This window comes from Centruroides vittatus, unplaced genomic scaffold, assembly GCF_030686945.1.
Source record: "Centruroides vittatus isolate TY-2023 unplaced genomic scaffold, ASM3068694v2 scaffold_861, whole genome shotgun sequence".
Taxonomy (NCBI): Eukaryota; Metazoa; Arthropoda; class Arachnida; order Scorpiones; family Buthidae; genus Centruroides; species Centruroides vittatus.
Window position 1 is genome coordinate 6,293,481 of NW_027122718.1, and position 23,589 is coordinate 6,317,069.

A 23,589-nucleotide genomic window follows, 5' to 3' on the forward strand; every position below is an offset into this window, starting at 1 on the left:
TTTTTATATCTTGTTAAAACATATAACACAAACAGCATTCAGTCACTGACCTGTATTAAAAATTTATGCTATGGGTGGAATAAATATATTAGTATAAAAGTGTCATAATTCTACAATCGGGTGTAAAAAGTTTTCTAGCTGGTTTATTGATCTTAAATGTAACTGTAAAACATTAACAAATTATGTAAAAACTTCAGCACATTTAATAGATAAATGCTATGTATTAACAATTTTAAACTAAATTTCTACAATTAGTATAATGTTTGGTAAAGTACTTCTAACTTCACTATTATGCTGTTTTCTTTCCAAATGTAATTCTTAGAATATGAGTAAGGTGTGGTTGTTGGGGTGGGGTCCACTAGGGAAGCTTGAGAACTGCCAGATGGGACATAGGGAAAATAGAAGCTTTGTGAAAACAACTATTTGAATTATTTATAAGTTATGTGGAATTTATTCTTATATTTTACAATTACAGAGCTTCAATTTAAATATTTGAAATTTAATCATTAATGAATCTAACTTCGAATATTTTAAATATAACAATTCTTCATTTATATATTCTCACAAGCCAATACATGAATTGTAAAACTGTTCTGAAAATTACTTTGCATACATTATGACTAAACTTCCAACATGATGTAATTTAAAAGGTATATTATTAATATGATAAAATTTTGAATTAGATGAATCATAGGTGAAACAAAATATTCTGAATTACCAATTTTAAAATCTTTTTACAATGATATTATAAGACAGTATCACAAATTTAATTTTAAAAAATTTTGAAAGTTTTTATAAATAAAGTGTTACAACCTTATTCAATTATTCTAATATAATCTTAAATATTTTAAATGTACAAAAGTAAAAACTTTTTAACTTTTACCTAAATCAATAATTAGATTATTAGAAAAAACAATTTAATTTTTTAATAAAATATTTATGAAACATTAGCTTGAATGAATAAAATATTTTAAACACATCAAAATATTTCATTAAGTTCACATTTTAAACTGAAGATTTATAAATTAGTCAAATTTATATACATAATCTCTATTAAAATTTTTTAAATATAGATTAAGATGTTTCTACATTAATAACAGACTAAAATTTTCAATTAACCACATTTGATTTACGGAAATATATAATAGCCTGACGAAGGTCTCTGAAAGTGATTGAAAATGTTTGTTTTTTTCAAATAAACATAACTGCTAGAATATGTATAGAAGGTGTGTGTGAGTTAATATAATAAGCAATATTTATTACATTAAAAATCTTAGTATTATTTTGACTATCTTATAGTTGTTATTATTGAACCATAAAGAATATCTAGAATAGTAAGTTACTCCTGTAAGATATAAGAATACCGAAAGATAGCCTAATTTATATTATCACTAAAAGAAATGTTTTTAATGCAATGTTCAATAATTAATTATTACAATTATATATGTATAATGATTCATTGTATGAATTCAATCTTTTTATTTACAAATGAGTCTAAATCATAAAATGTATTCTTATTCTGAAGATCAATATTATAACTTCCTATATAAATATGTTTTCTGACTTTATATCGGCACCTCATCTAAATACAAAAGTTAGAAGTATTTGAATAATACGGTGTTAAAAATTAGAACATCACAGTTAAGACAAAATAAAAATACATAAAATTTAAATAAATTCAATCTATTGAACTGTTATTGATAAATATGAAACAGCTTCGTGAAATCCATCAAAACTGTCATCAGAGTTAATATAAAAGATTTAATTGAATTATTTCCTACATAAAATTTAAATAGTACTTAGTTTCAGAAGCCAATCATAGTTAGTGAAATAACTTTTTTAACTAAGTATGCTAATTTTAATTATAAGCAGAATCGCTGCAGACAATTAACAACTAATATTCATTATATGACTTATTAAAGAACTTGATTTTAATATTAAACTTGAAATCTGGATTTACAAATTTATAGGCTAATTACATTATATTTCGAAAACTGTTTATAATAGACTGATTAACAGTCACAGTTAACAATAATAGTTTGGTATTAAAGTATAAAATATCTTGAAATAAAGAATTCTATTATGTTAGAAAACTAAAATTAACATTTATTAACAAAATCTTTTACATTTAATAAATATCAGTATTTGTATTAAACTATAATTAGGCTATATTTATAAACTGAAAGTTTTATTGCTAATCAATCTTTATAGTAAACATACTAATTAAATTTTATTGTTTTTTAAATTATTGTTACTGTTTAATTTTAATGAGTTATGCTGTTTTTATCTCCTTTCTGCTTTTATTTGGAGATGTTTAAAGTACTATTTAGCAATATTAAATTTAATGGAAATTAATTTATTTTAATAACTTGTAATTTTTAATTGTCATCTGAGACACTAAATATACATTAATATATGTAAAGAACAAATCAATGAATGTATTTGTAGTTTGTATTTTTTATTTTTATGTCACAGGACAAATAAACATATTTCAGTCTTTAGTATCTTTAACTTATATAAAATAAAAGAGTGATTTACAGAAGGGTTATGATTAGCCATCAAAACTGAAAAAATTTCATAAAGGAACAAAGATCAGTTAGTTTAACCAATCCAGATATATTGAGTTATCAATAAATACTATATAATCAGATTAATATCAATAAAGTACATATTGAACTATCATAAAGGGAAACTTTATATTAATAATTCATGACCTTTGTAACTTTTTAGAAAAAACTAAATATTTTCTTCTAACACTTTAATTATTATTCATCAATATAGTGTAGAAGAGTTTAATACTAAACATGTTTATTTTTAAAAAATATTAATGAATTAACTACTTATCTAAACTTACAATATTACTACTATTAAGCAATTACGAACAGCTTTAATGGAAATAGCCCATTAGTATATATAGAAAATAAAAATAATTCTTTACAGAAAAAATTTCAACCAGTTATTTTATTACACTAGCAAGAATTTTTAGAAATTTTATTTTTGGAAAATATATTTATAATTCTAGTTTGGTTGTTTTTCATTTTTTCCCTCTCCTTAATTGATTAATGAAGTAATCTATTTAAAAAATGAGATCTTAATAAATTTTTTGTTTCCGTACTTAGAACTATTCAAAGATGTTCCATCTTTTGTTCAAATATACAAATGTACTTAAGTTCTATTGTAACATATTTACATTATCCAAATGTTAAGAATTACAAGAATATTCATATTTTTTATTGAATCTGAATAGTGTTAAAATACTAATATTTTATATAATGTGATTTAATCTAATAGTCATATAACTTATTTACAATAATGATTATTGATTTATGTTATCAATTTAAATATTTTGCTATATCTTTTGTAAAAATTTAGGATATTATTAACAATTTAATATATAGATAATACATTTTGGTCATTAAAATGGCATAGGAATTGTTTTGTTTTAGAATAAACTAAACATATTAAAGCTTTAAAACATTTTACTTACCAGTATATTAATTATTATCTTTAATTATTTAAAAATTTTGATTAATTAAAGAAAAATTAATTTAAAATGTAATAAACTTGTTTAGTAGATTGTTTCAAATAAAAACAAGGTTTACACACTTAAAAATATTCTTAAATTATGCCAAAATATATTTTTGTCAATATTCTATATATAGAATTCTATAGTTTAATTTAATATTTGTTTAAACACCTTGATCTTTTACAATATGTTTATACATAAAAATATATTAATTTATTCATATTTTCTAGCATATGTCAGGAAAAAAATATATTTTTTTTCATAAAAATGAAACTAAAGACTTTTCTTCTTTATTCTTATAACATTGAAACTTGATGAAATTCGTATAATCTCGTGGAAATATTTCCGCAATTGATAAGAATGTAAACGCCTATTTCGTTTGTCAGGTTTTTTTTTTTCGTTTTTGAATATAATCAAAAGAAATTTATGCTTTAAAATATTCGTAAATGAATAGGAAGCATTGTTCTGTTTAGAAACGAGGCCTACCCATAACCAAGAATAGGGCTAGCACGTGATGTAAACAGAACATAATTCGCTCTAGAAAACCAACCTTATAAAATATCTTTAAATTATCAAAACAAAATATATATATATATTTATTTATATTAAAAAAATAATTACGTTTATTTATAAAATTAAAAAAATAATTTTAAAGCTTATATAATCGTTTTAAAATAAAACTTAATTATTATAATATACATATATATATATATATATATATATTTTTTTTTAGATGATATTATTGTTTTCTTTAATAATATTAATAATAATAATAACGATGACGATGATGATAATATATAATTAATAATAATAAATAATTAGTATCTTACGCATATGTATATTACCTGAATGTGTCACGTGTTTTAGTTATGTTAATTAAAAAAAACAAAAAATAAATACCTTTTCCTAGGAAACCAAGTTAAAAAAAACTCTTACAAGAATAGGTATTTCTACTTACAGTAACATCACATTCTGTCAAGAACATGAGGCCTATGCCGTTCGTGCGTATGGCACATCCTCGTCTCTCCAATGCGAGAGGGAGGATAAAATTTTCGATATATATTTATATATACATATATAAATATTTTTTTATTTTTTTTTTATTTTTTTTATCTATTTTGGTAAATAAATATATCGATGGGATATAAAAAAGACGAACGACGCGAAGAAGGTCGGCGGCTTGAGAACCAACGCAATATTCCAATGATTCCGCTGCCGCCGGTCTCATCCGCAGATATGGATATCCACTACTTTAGATGCACACACACAACACACAATTAAAACACCTATCCAACAGATATCCGGGAATCACAAATTCCGGAGGTAAATATATATTTTTTTTTTTTTTTTTTTTTTTTTTTTTGCTTTTTCTTATCCACACGTACCGTTTAAAATGTTCCAGTATCCTCTCTTCTCTGATATTATGCGGTAAATTTCCAACCCAAAGGTATCTAGTCTCTCTAACCATCTTGCACCGCCGTCCACATCGGATCTACATCTCTCCCATGATACATGATTTCGGTTTTGATAAGTTATGGTTATTCCTTCTTTTCTAATCTTCCCTGTTGCAAAACTACTTCCATCCAACTATGATCGCTGCCAATGCTCCGATGACGTCATAGCTCGCGCGTCACGCGGCGTAGTGCAAAAGCAAGCTCTTCCATGATAGACCCGTGCGCACGCAGTAGTATATTCCCTTCCTTCTCTTATACATCACGCCATTGGTCGGTTGTATCAAAGATGTCGGAATAATACGTATCTTTCGTTATAATTTTTACCAGCTATTACTAAACATTTACCACCCTAATTTAATGTATTTTCAGTGTAAATTTGGTAAGAGAGAATAATATTGCTACCAAAATGATATTTCTACCAAAAAAAGTAAATAAATAAATAAAAAAAAAATATTTTTATTTTGTACAGAAATAGTTTGCGCCATCTGGAATTTTTTAATACTTCTTTTTTTTTCTTTTTCTTTTTTCTTTTCTTTTAATTTTCGAAGTAAATTAAAACTAATTTAATAAAATACAAACCCGTTTCCAAATTAATTAATAACCTAAATAGAACATTGGAAATCACAAATTGGAGTCGTGTATGATATTCCTAAAGAAAACCACCGACGAAGTATATCCATCAAAAATATTATTTAATGACACAAATAGTTGTTTACAATCGTCAGTTATCCAACAAAAAGTCGTCTTTTTAAACAATTCCTTATCTTAGCCGAGTTACACGTTCACAAACACCAAACCAACACCCAACGAACCACTTCCACCCTGATGACGTCATTTACAACCTTATCCCTATTGGTTTACGAACTCACTCAAAAATAGCATTGCGTGACATCTAGCGAACGAAAATCTTATTAATTTTCCTTTTAATTTTTTTTTTTTGTTATAAATAACTAAATAATTTTTCGTGTTACCATATTTTTTGATTAAGCGTTAATTAGATTATTCTTAATATATTTTTTCGTACATTAATAATCAATAAATATATAAGAAAATAACTGCTTCTGGAAAAATTCCCAAAATGGTATTTTCTGAAAAATAGAAGGAAGAATAAAGGATTGTTTTTGAAGGAAGTTTTTAGAAAATTTAAACAATTTGCAATTGTCATTGTATTTTTTGGTATTATTGTTTTATTGTCTAGTGTTGTTTTGGTTATTATATGAAACCTTGAATTTATAACTAAAAACATTACCTTGTGTACCAAGAAAATGACGAAATATTAAGAAACGTTTATCTTTATTTGATAGATATCATTCATTCAAATGTCAGTATTCTTAATAAAATGATTAATATCGATTGATTATATAAAAATACCTATATTGTTCAAATGAATTGCTAATTTTTTAAAATATATTCATTACTAGAAAAGGATCGCATGGTAGATAATGCTTATCTTCATGAGGATTATCCCGATATTAATTTAATTCGCGAATTTTTATATTCACAATATCATAAATAACCCAAGACTTTATTTTTAAATCTCAAACAATAAACTTTTATTATGACAAAGATACACGAACTTTTACAAATTTATATTTAGTAATGGCCCTTTATTTTAATCTTTTGATTAAAATTCAAAAACTTTTTTTAGAAATAACAGAAATAATGTTGCATACATATTGAAAATTCCTTTTCATATAATTAAGTGTCGGCATTGCATGAACTGATAATTCAAATTTCTGTCTCATTATTAGCATTCTGCATTTCTAAGCTGACAAATATAACGGGCAATTGGGAAAATTCGAAGAATAAGCATCCCGTGTTAGTTGCCATTTTCTACGAAGAATCTCAATTCTTTTTACCCTCAATTACATGCGCATAATTCTCAATCAGAAATCTTTCATCGAAATGCAAATCATATATTCGCGATTTTCTTGAGAGTTGGAAATCTTTTCGATTGCTGACTGGGGTGGAAAAGTCGGGGAGCCGCGAAGAGTCGTATGTGGGCGATCGGTACTACTGCTGAGACAGACTCTATGGTTACGAGAAATCGTGTATTTGACACGAAAGAAGCTTACAAGATTTCCGCGATGTTTTAAGTGAAAGTCGGCGGCGGCCTTTTGGTCTTCTTCTCCTTTTCAAGATAGACCGGAAACGAGTGTTCCTGATTCGCAAATGAAAGTTCCTTTGATATCTCCACGCTCCGGGGCGATGCGGTTGCTTCCGGTAGTGGGAAGATCGAGTCGATCCGAGGAAAGGAGACGTAAACGGAGATAAGGGACACCACACGTACGAGACACATGCACAACAATTGGTCCGATACTTGGAATTTTCGGAAGAAGCCGTCACCACCTTCAGTTCCCGGGTTTCTATTAATTTTTATCCTGAATCGCCCATACCGATTGGTGGCTTTTCCTCGTTCTCGCTTTCCAAGAGATTGATCACTCGTTACTAAGTATAACGAGATAGCTTAAATCTCGGGAGAGTTCAAAATCAATGTTAATTCCATCCCCAAACGGAAATGGTCGATCTTAGGACTTACATTCTTCTATTGTTTATACGTTCCCGTCGCGTTTTCACACACACAAAAAAAAATTATTTCTAGCTTCTATTCTTTTTCTTAAAAAAAATAATTTTAACGAATTTTAGTGAAGATTCAGACCTGTCCAGAGCAAACTTACAAAACACTTATTCGGCATGCTTTTGTTTCTTTTTTCTCGTAGAAAAAAATTACAAAAATGCTCGAAAACGACAAAACTACCTACTAACTAATTGGATAAACTAACTTCTTATCGCCGCAAAGCGACTCGAGTGCCATCTATCGGCAACCTGACACATTAACTCCAGAACAGTCGAGAGATTAGTATATCTATGGAATAAGCTTCTATCTTGGTTACAAATATTGATTCTTTTGATTAAAAAAAAATATGTTTCGATACTAAACTATATTTTATTTATAATACCATGCAATATTGCATAAATATATTAATATTAACATTGTTTTTTTTAATAACAATTAATCTAAGATATAAATTTCGAAAGCGTTGCATTTATGCCCAGAGGTGGCGCAGTAGTGAATGAAGGAAAAATAAACACCGCTAGTGTTACTTAAGTTTGGATTCATTTTAATTTATTGAAGTATTTCCTGATATTTAATATGAAGTTATTTATATTCATTTTATTATTTGTACATATAATTTTTGTAAACAGTTTAAAAGATCCTTATAAGACTTTAGGTGTTGAAAAAAGTGCAAGTATACCAGATATTAAAAGAGCTTATAAAAGACTTGCGAGAGAATGGTAAATCTTCCATTCATTTTATTTATTATATTTTTCCATGTTGCTACGTTGTTGTTTTTAATTATAATAGAGTAATAACCTGTGTAAAGCGGAATTGCACCGTACCGTTTTCCGCTTTTGCAGGTTTCCGTTCTTAGCAGGTTTTATCTTTAAACTACATCAGATTAACCTCAATTGTCATGTTCATTTTTATATACATAAAAAATTTATTACTAGTTAATGTGATCCTAATATTGAATGCAAGAATTGCAAACTATTTGATTCTGAAAGTTTATGTTGTTTCCAAGATCTTGTGCTAGGTATTCGAGTATTTTTCTAAAGCATTAGCCCAAACAATAGCAAATGAACCAATTCAAGTATCAAGTTATTCTGTAAGGATGATTTGGACAAGCAAAATTTTGTGGAAGGGTAAATGTGTAGTAACCGCAGAGCAGCCGGTTGCTATGGCATGCTAATTTAAATGTAATAATTCATGTTTGATCTTAAATTTGTGGCTACGGAATGTTGCCGCTTGCTGGTGGCGGCAGCGGATTGGTTACGGGCTATTGCATCCTACCTAATAAGTTACAAAAGCGAAGGCAAACTTGAAATATTGCCTATCTAGTAGTGAATTTGGAAAATGTAGTTATAGAAAGATTCTTGATCTGATATGGTATTCTGGACATAGAAAAGGTATATATTGAAATATTTATTTCGGCATAATTCATCAAAGAATTTTTTTTGCTTCTATTCTGAGGTAATTAAAAAAATTTTGAGTGGTCTTTTCAAGGCTTGTTAAACAACATATAAGCTTTTTGTAATAAGCAATTATTTTATATGATTGTTGGCATTGTCTTTTTACAATTACTCACTAATGGATGTATGCAATACCTTCTGTTTGGCAATTGATTTTTGCATATCTTTGCATAAGTGATACTACAGTAGAGCGTCGTTTATCCGAAAGCTGGTCAACCGAAAGCTTTCCAGTTGGACTGTGTCGTGCTGAATCAAATGTTTTTGATACTATAAGTCCATGCACATTTTTATGACCTTGAGAAAAATCTTGTTTTGCTGTTAAAAATGTCAGTCTAATGTGATAATTTTTACACTGAAGTGTTAAATTGGATCTCATTCATATAATACTGTTCAGAATTGTGAACATTTCAGTTGTTTATTTTCGTTAAAATGGAAGTAACCCACGAATACAAAAGACATGTTTTATACTTTTTATTTTTAAGTGGTGAGAATGCTACAAATGCAGCCAAAAAAATAAATACTGTACATAATCAAATTGTAATTAGTGCAAGGACTGTGCAGAAGTGGTTTGAAAGATTTAGAAACAATGATTTTAGTGTGGAGGATAAAGCTCGTACTGAAAGACCTGTTGACTTTGATGATGATGCTCTCTCTGCACTAGTTGAAGCAGAACCATCTTTAACAGTTGATGAAATTGTGGAACGTTTAAATTCATCCCATGGAACTGTTCATAGACACCTACAACAAATTGGAAAAGTTTCAAAGCTAGGAAAATGGATACCACGCGAACTGTCAATAGCGAACCGACAACAACGTGTAAACATTTGCACGTCTCTCTTATCCTGTATTGCTTTAGAACCTTTTCTTGGTAGGGTGGTTACTGGAGACGAAAAATGGATCCTCTATAATAATGTGACGAGAAAAAGATGATGGATCGCGACAAGCAGCCAAAACCGACTGCAAAAGGTGGGTTGCATCCAAAAAAAATTCTTTTGTCTGTTTGGTGGGATATGTCAGGTGTAATTCACTTTGAGCTGTTAGAACCTAATCAAACAATTACAGCTCAAATGTATTGTGAGCAATTAGAGCATTTAAATGAAAAATTGAAAAAAAAAATCGACCGTTGTTAGTGAACAGAAAGCAGGTTCTTTTGCAGCATAACAATGCCAGACCACACGCTGCAAAAATAACTGTACAGAAACTTGAAAGCTACAACTGAGAAATTTTACCTCATCCACCATATTCGCCAGATATTGCTCCCAGTGATTATCATCTTTTTCGCTGTTTGCAGAATTTTTTAAAAGGGAAAACTTTTGAGGATGAGAACAATGTAAAAAAGGCTATTTCTGAATATTTTGATTCAAAACCAAAATCATTTTACGAAGATAGGATTAAAAAGCTACCATCAAGATGGCAAGAAATTGTACAAAATAATGGTGAATACATTATAGATTGAAATAAAATTTAATTAAAATTTTTTGCTGCTTTTTTTGTAGATAAAAATACACATGAACTTATGGACTGACCTGATAGATTAACTTCTAAAGTATAATTTTTATGTTTTTCAATATATTTATTTTGTTTGTACAAAATAAAGAAATAATTTTTAACGATATAATAGCCACGATTACAATCCACCTATACACACCAGTTTAAAACCACTGAATCCTCTTGAAACCTTTTAACCGGTGCGAAAACTGGTGATATAACGGTCGACAAAGAGAACATAGCTTGAGAAAGGACCCAGTGAGGGAGCCGAAAACGTTTGCTTACAAAATTTGAGCATACTGCACCAGTTAAAAGGTTTCAAGAGGAGCCATGATTATTATTATAAAAATTTTCATTAGGCTTAAAGTCGACGAAAATTCAATGCGAAGGGACATGCAACGTAGAAAAATTTCAACATGGGCTAGGTTAATATATTTTTTTGGTTGTTTAATATATGTTGTTGTTGTTACGTTGTTTAATATATTATTAATAATCGGTTATCTGAAAAATAAGTTATCCCAACAACCCTAGTTCCCATTGATTCGGATAAACGACGCTCTACTGTATATTAAGAAAAAACTAGATTGTTAGCTAGTCAATTCATAAACTTGTTTGTAAATAGGCTATATAATAATGAACTTCTTGATGAATAAATATGCTTTTCTTTTGTTTATTCAAATGACTGATATGTTACTTAGCTTTTTTTTAATACCTAAAGCTATTTTTAAAGTTAAACACTGTAATGAAAATTTTATATTTAAATAATCAAATTGAAATTTGATTAGAATCTTTTAATCATATAAGACTGACATAATATTAAACAAATATGTAAAATACGAGAGATTGTTTTAATTTTATTGATAATTTTATTCATTTATATATTTTATATTTAATAACAATTGTATTTACTATAATCTTGTGTTGGTAACCAGACCCTTAGCTAGAGAGGAACCAGGGATAGAAAATTTTGAGCAACTTATGTCCATTGTTTCAAATGATGCAATTTTGTTCATATGTTTATCTTAAAATATAAATAATCAATTTATAATGTTAAAGTTTTGATATTTTTATACCATTTTGTATGTACATTGTTTAATAGTATTATATTGTATTTTAAAAATTTTTCAAGACTCGCTCTTTTTGGGGTACTCCATAACTCCCATATCTCTGGTAATGCCATCCCACAATCTGCTACAGTCTACCAACTATATTTAATATAGCCCTGCTTTTAGGGATAACCCATAGCAAGATATACCCAGCACCTCTGAAGTGATTGTTGAAAACATGATAATTACTAGTAGGTTGTTAGAAGACTTCATCTCAGAATTTCTTTCCACTCTCATTTTTGCTAGAGGGCAAGGCTCTTGTTTGTGTGTTAGAGCCTTTTTTGCAAAATGCCACTTTTTTGAGAACTTTATTGATCATTCTCAATAGATTGATGTACTTTAGATTTCTTGCAAAACTGGTTGTTACTAGTTTCATTGGTCAATGATGCATGTTCTGCAAAAAGAATACAGTGGAACCTTGCTTAGTGAGCATAATTTGATCCAGAATCTTACTCATAATGCGAAACACTCATTGAGAGAAACAATTTTTCCTATATAAATTAATGTAAAATACAATAATGCATTCCATGCTGAAAAAAAAATACACAAATATTTTATATATAACATTTATTCAAAGAAAATTGTACAATACTAGTAGCCCGGGACTCCCCTAGCGGGCGTTCTAGCAGCATTACAAATTCCTATGAGGCACATTGACAGACGGATGGACACGCATTCAATGGGTTATATAGATAGATTGTTATATTGACCAAATAATAATTTATTGGCCAAATGAATAATAATAATTTATACAGTATTGTTAATTTAAATAATAATTTATATTGTTAATTAAAAAGTTTGAAATATGACACATGATAGGGCCGCCTCTAGTGCCCGTTTTTGGCATACCATTATGCGGACGGACGGATATGTGTTCAATGGGTTATATATATAATACATTGTTAAGGAGCATAAATTATCATCATCTTTTCTTCTAGTGTGGAATGAACCAAGCTGGAATTCAAATTTCATTTGCAGAAAACAAAACAAAAAAAAAAATTTCATATTTAATTTGGAAATGGTCATTACATTTAATATGAGATAGCAGCATAACTGCCTACCTCTAGTCAAATTATTTAATTTCTAATATTTAATTATAGCCTTTACATAGCCTAAGAATTTGGCATATCGTTTGGTATGTTTATTATATAACGGGCTATGGTTGTTGATGTTTATATGCAGAGGCAGATCTAGGTTTTTCGGGGCCTAGGGCTTGTTGAAGTCCAATGGGGCCCCATTTTTTGTTAATGCAAATCATACTATAAATTATCATTAATATTAACTATTTTTTACTCTACGATAAGTGCTCATTCTTAATGAAAAAGTATTAAAAATTTATGATAATTCAATTTTTGTGGGCCCTTGACACTTGGGGATCCAGGGCTTAAGGGCAGGGGGACCCACCCTATTAGTCCCTATATAGATCTGCCTGTTTATATGTAATATGTCTGAACACAAGTTTGGAAAAATGTGAGATCACAAGCGACACTAAGATGCTAGCGGAATGAGTGCTAAACACAGACTGATGTAACATGCATACAATTTGAGACTTCCCCTCACCTCGTCACTCATTAAGAGAGCCTTTTTTTTTTTTTGCAATTTGTTTTGCTCGTTATGCAAATTACTCGTTATGAGAGGTGCTCATTAAGTGAGGTTCCAGTGTAACAAGATGTCCAGCCTTTTTGCATAAAATCTAAAATCACCAACTTAATTGACTAAGTAGTTGTAAAAAAGCAAGAAGTAGAAAAATTAACTGCTTTGTTGTTTTTTAAAGATACAAAACAAAGTCTGGAACAGGTAACTTGTTTTCATTGGCATGTTTTAACACAACATTTGAATTAGTTCAAAACATATAAACTTTTGAAAAATCAAGTAGAATTAATAGACCTTGCTGCTAATAATTTTTATAAAATACAGTAGAGCATCGTTTGTCCGAATCAATTGGGGACTGGGGTTGTTCAGATAACTGATTATGTACGAAAAAAATATTAACCTATCCGATGTTGAAATTTTTCGCTGTTGCGTGTCGCTTTGTGTTGAATTTTTGTCGATTTTAAGCCTAACGAAAATTTTTATAATAATAATCGACGCTATTGTATCGTTAAAAATTATTTCTTTATTTTGTACAAACAAAATAAATATATTGAAAAATATAAAAACAAAAAAATTATACTTTAGAAGTTAATCTGGTATCAAAAACATTCGATTCAGCACGACACAGTCCAACTGGAAAGCTTTCGGTTGACCGGTTTTCGGATAAACGATGCTCTACTGTACATGTATCACGAAACTGGAGGAAACAATTAAAACTACAAATACACCTTTAAACTCCAGCATCTTTTAGTAAATAAATAAAATATTTTTGAACGTGTTAATCATCATATTTATATCATTTGAATTACAGAATATATAAATGCTGGAACAAAAAATATATAAATATGTTTCAATATTTATATATTCTGTAATTCAAATGAGATAAACCTAACAATGACTGTTTAAAATGGATGAAAACATTTGTTTATTTACGTGTTTGTACTGGAGTTTAAAGATTTTTATAAAAACCTATTTAAAATTGGGATAAATTTTGGTGATATTCTTTCATAAAAGCATTTGCAAATTTCACATCAATGCCCATTGTAACAAATAACACAAAAATGTCATGAAACCAGTAAAAAACCAAAATATTTTATGCCCTGAATGTTTTCTTTTATCTACAGTAAACATCGTCAGGTATTCTCAAATATAAACTGACAGAAAATGTTTTTTTAAATTGAATCGAATAGATTCAAAAATTTAAAATTAGACATGTGCAAAACTATCAAAGTTCTATATCAGTTCAATCAATGCAGGCCAAGTTGTAGAGAATCATTCTCTTTAAAATTAATTGCTTTGTCTTTCTTAATTGCCTTATAAATCTCAGTTTCTGAGATGTTTCAATTGTACCTGATATATTACATCACACAACAGATCAGATCAGGTATGATTGAAACATCTCAATGCTTTTGAGATTTACAAGGCAATTAAGAAACACAAAACAATTAATTTTAAAGAGAATATCACTGTCTCTCTATACAGCTTGGTATTTATTGGTTGAACTGACGTAGAAATTTGATAGTTTTGAACATAACTATTTTTAAATTTTTGAATTTTGGATCTATTTAATTTAAAAAACATGTTTTGTCATTTTTATATTTGATGTTTATTGTAGATGAAAGAAAATATTTGTAGCATAAAATATTTTTGTTTTTTACTGGTTTCTTGGTGTTTATTGTGTGGTTTGTTGCATATACAACCAATTTGAGTTGCATTTAGTAATGTTCATTGTTATTCAGAAATAACACGTTGACTGCCAACTACGATATAACTCGTAATAACGCAAACTACGATATAACTCGTAGTTTGCGTTATTGTCTAGGAAGGCCAACTACGAGTTATATCATAGTTTGTTTCCTTGCCATATTTGTGCAGCTACGATACAGTTCGTAGTATATCAGTGTAAATATGAATAGATAGCCTCAGGGGAAAGAACAAAAAATCAAGGTTGGCTTACACGAACAGAACATTTATTAATAAATGAACAGAAAATATAATCATAAAAAGTTTATTCAAAATCAAAAGCAAAAGAATATTTTTATTGTTTGTGACAATTTTTAAAACAATCTTTCACGCAAAGAGCTGGCTTCTCGGAACAGATTGGACAGAAATAACGCATTTCTTGGCGTTTTTTAGCTTTGGTACAAATTCAGCATGGCTTTGTTGGATGCTGTTTTTTTTGTTTTTTGTAGGTGAGATACTCTGTAAATAATGAAGCTCTTACAATCTAATTTTTTTTGAAACGGGTTGAATCTCTTTTCCAATCAACACCTCGACGAATGCTTCTCTAAACTTTATAAGTTTTATTTTAGAAGAAGTTGCTTTTTGAAACAGTTTGTGTGCATTGGCATTGTGTATATATATATATATATTATATATTTATAAATTATATATATATATATATTTATAATTTGATTATAAAAATAATTATAAAACAATGCACTCAAGAAAGACGTAAATGTGATGCGCTCGACTCTACATCTGATTTATTACTAACGAATTTAGATGCATATCTCTGACTTGGCTGTAGCGAAGTGACAAATCGAATCGTGTCTGTGCATGAATTAACTCATAGTTTGGCTTTAGCAAAGAGCTTTCTGTTACATAAGCCAACTACAAGATAATTCGTAAGATTTAAAAAAAAAAAAAAAACACATTCTATATGCTTTTTGATCATTACTATGTATTCTAATTAGAGTTTTTAATAATATAATATAATTAAATTAAGTTGGCATTTACACTGGAATCCTGAAAAGTAATGTGGCAGTCAACATGTTAATCTTTAACTGTCTTTTGTCTCCAAACTGTTTGTGTGTCCCTTCTCTGGGGATCCTTGTTTTAATTTTTTAAATTCTGATTTAATAATCAGTTTTGTTATTTTTAATTTAGGCATCCTGATAAAAATAAAGAGCCAGGAGCTGAAGAAAAGTTTATTGAAATAAACAAAGCTTATGAGGTTAGATAATTTTTTATATAAAAAAATTGTAAAATGTTTGCATTTTATTATCTATTATTCATATATTTTTAATATTTTGAATGTAACATTTTTATTCATTTGCTTTTCAGTTGTCGCTTATGATACTAAAACCAAATATGACAATAAGTAAAAAATTTGGTACTGTCATATTGTATATCCTTAAAGAACAGTCAAACCTTGGGTTTTGAACATTTCTGTTTATGAACAAAATTTTGTATGCCATATTTGCCCCGGTTTCCGTACGATAACTCAGTTGCCAAACAAGCTACTCGGCAAAAACTGTCCTAGACGGTCAACTTCCTATACTTCTTGCATTAAAGGATGTTGATGGCCCAACCAAACAATGACAGGAGTAACGATTCAGAAGTTAGTGGTACCGAGATTGCCTTGTATCATTAGATGTTGTGACACAAATCATTGATGATGACATTATTTAAATTAGATTTTAATGTGCATGCGGGTAAAATATTACTTCTGTTCTTGGTATGTGTTGCAATTGAATTGAAATTAAATTAATTAATAAAAATCATGTTAATTGACATTTGCGTAATATAAGTGACATCCAAGAATTTGTATTTAAAGGTGCTTAACTCAAATTAAATAACAAAAATTTATTAATATAATATATATTATAATATTAATATTTAATATTTATTAATGTTAGGTAGCCATTTAATTAAAACTAAAAATAATAAAATAATAATTAAAACTCTGGCCTTTACACTGAAACTGAAACTAAAAATAAAATCAAAATTAATTAATTAAAATTTAAATCAAGTCAGTTGAAACATAATATTTTGGAAAGTGTGGATAAAGTACTTGTTGTTTGTCTTGATTGATTTCATTACGTTTGATGCAGGCAGTCAGAATTGCATCTCTCTTTACAGCACTTCCAACCAAAAGTAACACTTTACTTTTGGTTGGCAGTAATGGAAAATTTTACTTTTAATATGTATTGAAAATAGATAAACACGTAGATATAGATAATATATTATATATTGCACGTGTAGGCATTTTTATGCATGAAATACAGCTAAAAAGGTAAAAAATAAAGCTTTGGTTTGGGATCGGGAACAAATTAATCTATATATTGTTTCTGATGGGAAAGTTTGTTTCGGTTTTTGAATAACTTTTAGGAATGAATAAAGTTTGAAAACCAAGGTTTGACTGTACTATAGAAAATATCTAATATTACGAATTAGGATAAGATACAAGTCACTAGAAACATTTCTGTGCTTTTCCCATATTTTATGACAGTAGATATGAGGTTTTTTTAAATTAATGACTGAAATTGTCCATTGTCTGTTTTCTTGTATTGCAATATCTAAACAAAAACATCTGAGATGTAAAAATTTATGACAATTTAAGGTGATGGTCAAAATTTTTCTTAGCAGTTTTTCTTTCGTAAAGACAAGCATGGCACTTGGAGGCAAAATGTAGAAAACAATAATACAGATAAAACTATTGTGGGTACTGCTTCCAAATGCCAATCTTTTTACTTGGTGTTTTTTTTTCATCCAGATGTTTTTTGTTTGGACATAAATTGTTTTTGTTTAATAATTGTATTATTACGTCAAGACACAAGACGTTGAGCACCAACTGAATTGTAAGTTATCGACTGAATGTCCTGCTGACTGACGCTTTTGATACACTGTTTAGAAAAATTGTTATAAAAAGTTTTGGTTAATGTTACCTTAGGTATACAAAATGGTGGCTCGTCTCCGATTCCAGCAATCAGAAGACAGGGAACAGTGGGGACGCACGTTCTAACCTAACCTATTCTAATAAATTACCATAATTATTAGCAACCAAATTATTAGAATAGGTTAAGTTAGGTAGAATGTGTGTCCCCACTGTTCCCTGTCTTCCTATTTGCTGGAATCGGAGACGAGCCACCATTTTGTATACCTAGGATAACATTAACCAAAGTTTTAATTGGCATAAATTTGAGCTTTTGTAATTTTGAATAACATTTTGAATAAAATTCATTTGTTTCCATGCAATTTTATTCTTGTAAGCATAAAATTAAGCTGTAAAACTAAATTAGCTCTATGGTAAACCCCCATGAACTTTGATAAAGCTATGATGGACAAAGGGAAATAACATCGTTGCACTTTTGAAATGTGATATATATCGAAGTCTTTATTTCTTTTTCCATGTTGTACTTCATACGAAATATTTGACAGTTTTTTTACTATCTTATACAGTCCTATCATAATGGGCTCCAATTTACATCTGTTGATTTCATTTTTGTTTTTGATAAGGACTAGATCTCCTTCTTTAAAGTCTCTTTACAGTGAACTTTATCATATTTTTTCTTATTATTGTATGAACATATGGTGTTGTTCAGAGCCATTTTTCTTGCAGTTTTCAAGTTGGAGAAAGTTTCTTTGATCAAAGAGTTATATGGTAATGTGCCATACATTAGGAAATAAGGACTGAATTTTGTTACATCATGAGGAGTATTGTTATATTCTTGAATGACTTCATTTAGTAATTTTGGCCAACACACATTCTTAGTATTTTCTCTTATCTTGCATCATAGTCTTGTACATGGAGTTTGGTGTTCCCTTTCACATAATTCATTTGATTGTGCACAATTAACTGTTGTGAACATTAGCACAATGGTTTGTTTGTCAAGAAATCTCTTAAATTCTTTTGAATGAATTCCACCATTTCTATCTGCAAGTATTAGTTTTGATTTGTTTGAATATTGGATCTTTTGAATTAGATTAACAAAATTCTTAGCAGTTTGTGTGTATGAACAAACAGTTCATACATATTGAGTGAAGTGATTTACAGTGATGTGTAGATATTGTTTTTTAGAATTATCCTTGAAATCCTCCTATTGTGTTGATTGCAATAATTTTGAAAGGGTTAGTTGCTGGACCAAGCTACATTAGTTCTCCCAGCTTTAATGTTTGATTCTTTTGGCAAACCATGCCCCATTTTACCATATTAATAGCTTTGGTCATCTTGGGCCAGTAGTAGCTTAAAGATATTATGGATAGCAGTTTTTTCATCCCTAAGTGACTAAACTTATAGTGACTTTAAGTAATTTGAGCCTTAAGTTCTCTGGTATGTAGATTTTAGGAATTTTTTTTTTTACCCAAACAATCCTACCTTTCTCCCTCATACATTCTTTTGGTAATAAATTATGATACGATCTTGCTTGGGATTTAACAATTTCTTCTTTTCTAATTGATTTTTTTTAAAGCTCATAATTACCATTGGGTTCCAGGACAGGCAGTCTGCTTCGCCATTCTCTCTTCCTGCTTGATATTTGATCTCAGTATTTGATCTCATATTGACTGAGTTTTAGTGACCATTTGAACAGTCTACAGTTAGGTTTCTTGATAGATTTGAGCCACATTAATGCCTAATGGTCTCTTATTACAGTGAACTTGTTACCCTAAAAATTGTACCAATATTCAATTACCTCTACAATAGCCAAACATTCCAGCCTTGTGTGATAGTTGGTTTGATAGGGCAATTATTTTCTTGAAAAATATCCTATAGGGTGGTGTTTTCCATCATTTGATTTTGTTTCAGTACTTCTCCTATCTCCACTTGCATCAGTGTAAACAATGCTCTCTTCCCTTGGGTTGAATATCACAAGTATTGGGTTAGATAAGTGTTTTTTTTACAATTTTCTGTTCACCTAAATCTGAATTTTTCTTAAGGAGTTGATATAGTGGCGATAATTTTAATGCATTGGGAATGAATTTGTGATAGTACATCACTTTTCTGATGAATTGTTGTAATTGTTTCACATTTCTTGGGAGAGAGAACTCCTGTATTGATTTGGTGTTATCAGTTAATAGTGTTAATTTATTTTTAGAAATAACATAGCCCAAATATTTAACAGATTTTTTGGCAAATTTGATTTACTTAGTTTTAACTTCAATTTTTCCTACCCGAGAACATCTGATACCAGTTCAGGATGCACCAAATGTTGATCATATGACTTGGAATGTATTAGAATATTGTTAAGATAATTATGAGTAAAGTCACTTATACTTATTCAACAAGGTATATGTATCTTTTTACTTAAAGATAATATATATTACCTATTGGGATATGCAGAAGAGTTCCGAAACCTGAAAGGCATAACAAATCATTTGTAATGATCACTCATAGTAACAAAGATGGTTTTATGAGTGTCTTTCAGATTAATTTTTGTGCGCCAGAAACCAGAACTAATGTGAGGGTAGTAAAATATTCTGAATTGTATAATTGATCCATTATGTCTTTTATCCTAGGGAATGGATAGATATCAGCTATGACAAATTTATTTAGTTTTTGATAATTGAATCTCAGTCTAGATATTTTGCCATCTTTCTTGTCTACCAGCATTACTGGGAGTGCATAGGGAGATACAAACTTTCTAATAAAGTTGTCTTGAGAGCATATTGATTTGTTCATTTATTAATTTTTGATTACTGAACACCTGTAGGATCTTAAATTTATGGGTAATGGGTACATTGTTGCATTGTTCTAGTTTTAAGCAACTAATATCAAATTTAGCTTTTGAAAACACATCATGTATTTTCAACAGAAGTTGAACTAACTGTTTGTTTTCATTTTCGTTTACTTTCTCTCGAGCAGCTACTTGATCTTTTTCCTCTTCAAATAGTTCTGCCAATGAGACATTTATTTGGTCCTCTTGATTTATATTTACATTTTTTCCCTCAGCAGTCACACTGTAATTAGTACTGATTTATACATTATTTCTTTGTTATCTAGAAGAACATTTTGAAATATTCTATCTTTTTTATCCCTACTTGGATTGAAAAGTTTCATCAAATCTAGGCCCAGTAGGAATGAGGGGATATATCCCTTTAGTACCAAACAACCATTGGATTCCATTGGGCTACTTTTCTGTGATTATATTTAATTGATTACTAAGTAATTTGTCACTAGAGGGAGCATTAGGCACTATCTCTTATTAAATTTAATATTTATTAAATAATTTAGAATATTCTGGAAGAAAAGAATCTGCCCTGAGTGGGACTCGAACCTGCAACTCCTTCTTAATATGCAGATGTGTTGCCAATTATGCTACCTGAGCCTCCAGTCCAATCTCCTCTTCCAGACATATTTAAATATATATAACCATCCTTGGTTACTTACTGTGCTGACTGTGGATGCCTTCAGCACTTTCATTCTATAAATTTCTACTCATTTTGCTCTGCCATCCATCATTCAACCCCAGCTTGGTGTGTGTATATGTATGTGTGTGTATATATATATATATATACACACACGAGGTGATTCAAAAAGTAAGGTAACAAGAGCTGTCATGAGTGTCATATTCCTCCTCTTGTTCAAATTTCCCATTAGGACAGCAGCAGAAGACCACAGCTTTATCACACAGGCATTAGAAGGTGCAAATGTTGCATCAGACTCTTGCAATATCATTTTGAAAATGGCTGCACTCACAGAAACATAGTCAAATGTGGAAGTGCATAGTGTGATTTGTCTGAAGAGCAACTCACCAGTAGAAATTTATTGTCAACTTGTTGAGGTGTACAGTGGTAATGTCATGTTACAAAAACAGGTGTAGCTTTGATGCACTGAGTTCAATAAAGGCAGGACAGATGTGCAAACTGAGCAAACTGAATTGTTACAATGCTTCAAGGTACTGGAACATCCTCCCAATTGATAGCTCCAACCTGGCACCCTATGATTTCCATCTCTTCAGACCATTGAAGAAGCATCTGGGTGGTAGGCGATTCCAAACTGATATGGAAGTTCAGCAAGCCGTCATGGCTTGGCTGAAGGGACTTGATGCAGATTTCTTCTCTGCTGGCATTGATGCCTTGGTATATCATTGGAATAAATGTTTGGACAACCATGGTGACTATGTTGAAAAATAATATGTACCAGTGCCATAATAATCTGTATCACAATATCTGCCTGTGAAATGAAATTTGTACAGGAGAGATCTTGTTACCTTACTTTTTGAATCATCCTTATATACAGTATATATATAAACAAACCTCACAAAACCTGATAAATATTAATTTAATTATAGTTATTAAATTTAATAAGAGATGGCATTTAATGCCTTCCCTAGTGACAAATTATTTAGTAACCAATTAAATATAATTGCAGAAAAGTAGCCTGATGTAATCTAGTGGTGGTTTGGCTTTACAAAGTTATGTGGTTTTGTGAGGTTTGTTTATGCCCTCTAGTACCAATACGTGTGTTCAATTTATTATCTGTCCTATGGTTAAATTTAATTTGACCTGACCCAAATATGTAATGGTGTTCTTTATAGAGCATAATTTTATCTTTTCTGTTTTGTGTTTAAAAATCTTTATGTTCAATTTGTTTTCAATACATTTGTTGATGATAGAGACATTTGCCTCACCATCATAGATTCCCTTGCACTATTACACCATTTATTAGACAATTGAACTTAATAAGTGGGATGTATTTTGGTTGGTTTTCTAGTTTAAAGTGATATTTTTAATTTTTTCTCACATCTCCATATTGAGATAATCTTCCCTTTTGGTTGCATTTATGGTGTTAATTTATTTGTCGGGTTTCCTGTTTCGTGCCAACATTTGGAACTCCAATGATATCTATTTTTATATCCCATTCTCTCATAAATACAACAGGAATTTGGAGGTTTTATTCTGACTCTATAAGTTGAGATATCAACATATAGAGACATCAACCTCGGTAGAACATCAAGTTCTACCGAGGGGTCACATCTATACCTTTGCTTACATTTATCCTCTGCCGATTTTGAAATTTGTTAAAAATGTGAGTATGAAGTGAACATTAATCACAATAAAATATTTGGATAGATTCGAGGGTAGTCTGTGCACCATCATGGGCAAAATTTATTCTTCAGTTAGTTTTGTTAGTGTAACCTAGCCTTTTTTTATCTTCAAAGTAAACTTTCATACCCAATCAAGCGTTATGTCTCAGATTAAAGAATTTAATGATAGGTTCAGTCACCTCTAACCCAAATTGATTAAGCAAGTTCACTTTTAATTTTTCCTATGAACTTTCATCATAATTCTTTATGTACCAGTTTAGGGCTGTCCTCCAGATAATTCCCCAGCATAAGTATTTTGCTATTTTCATTCCACTTATAAAATTTAGCTATCATCTTGAACCATTTTATAAAGTTTTCAAGTATCTCTGTTTCCAGTATTATATTTTAGCATTGTTTTTACTTTGCATACAAAAGAGTGATTTTGGTTCTAATCTCCTTTAGCAGCCAACTTCAAATTTCAGTAAAAAAAATAAATAAATAAAATGAAATAATAAATGCTTCTATATTTATAACTTAATATTTAAACTTATTAAAATGATTAAAAATAGATTTATGAACAAGTTATTTAATTGAATTAGGACAAAAAATATATATATATATGTGTGTGTGACCGGAGGATC

General features: G+C 29.3%; 2 protein-coding genes across 2 annotated transcripts in view; one reads left to right on the forward strand and one right to left on the reverse strand.

Annotated features, from left to right (window-relative positions):
- Positions 1 to 5,385, reverse strand: part of spen (split ends) — a 186,650-nt gene extending 181,265 nt beyond the window's left edge. Inside the window, exon 1 of the mRNA XM_067288458.1 lies at positions 4,912 to 5,385. Within this exon, the coding sequence (XP_067144559.1) occupies positions 4,912 to 4,994 (83 nt within the window). The 5' untranslated portion in view covers positions 4,995 to 5,385. The remainder of the gene's footprint in view (positions 1 to 4,911) is intronic.
- Positions 5,386 to 7,984: 2,599 nt separating this feature from the next.
- The window catches only part of l(3)80Fg (dnaJ homolog subfamily C member 16 l(3)80Fg), a 42,413-nt gene continuing 26,808 nt past the window's right edge, over positions 7,985 to 23,589 (forward strand). Inside the window, exons 1-2 of the mRNA XM_067288466.1 lie at positions 7,985 to 8,277; positions 16,089 to 16,155. Coding sequence (XP_067144567.1) covers positions 8,135 to 8,277; positions 16,089 to 16,155 — 210 coding nt within the window. The 5' untranslated portion in view covers positions 7,985 to 8,134. The remainder of the gene's footprint in view (positions 8,278 to 16,088; positions 16,156 to 23,589) is intronic.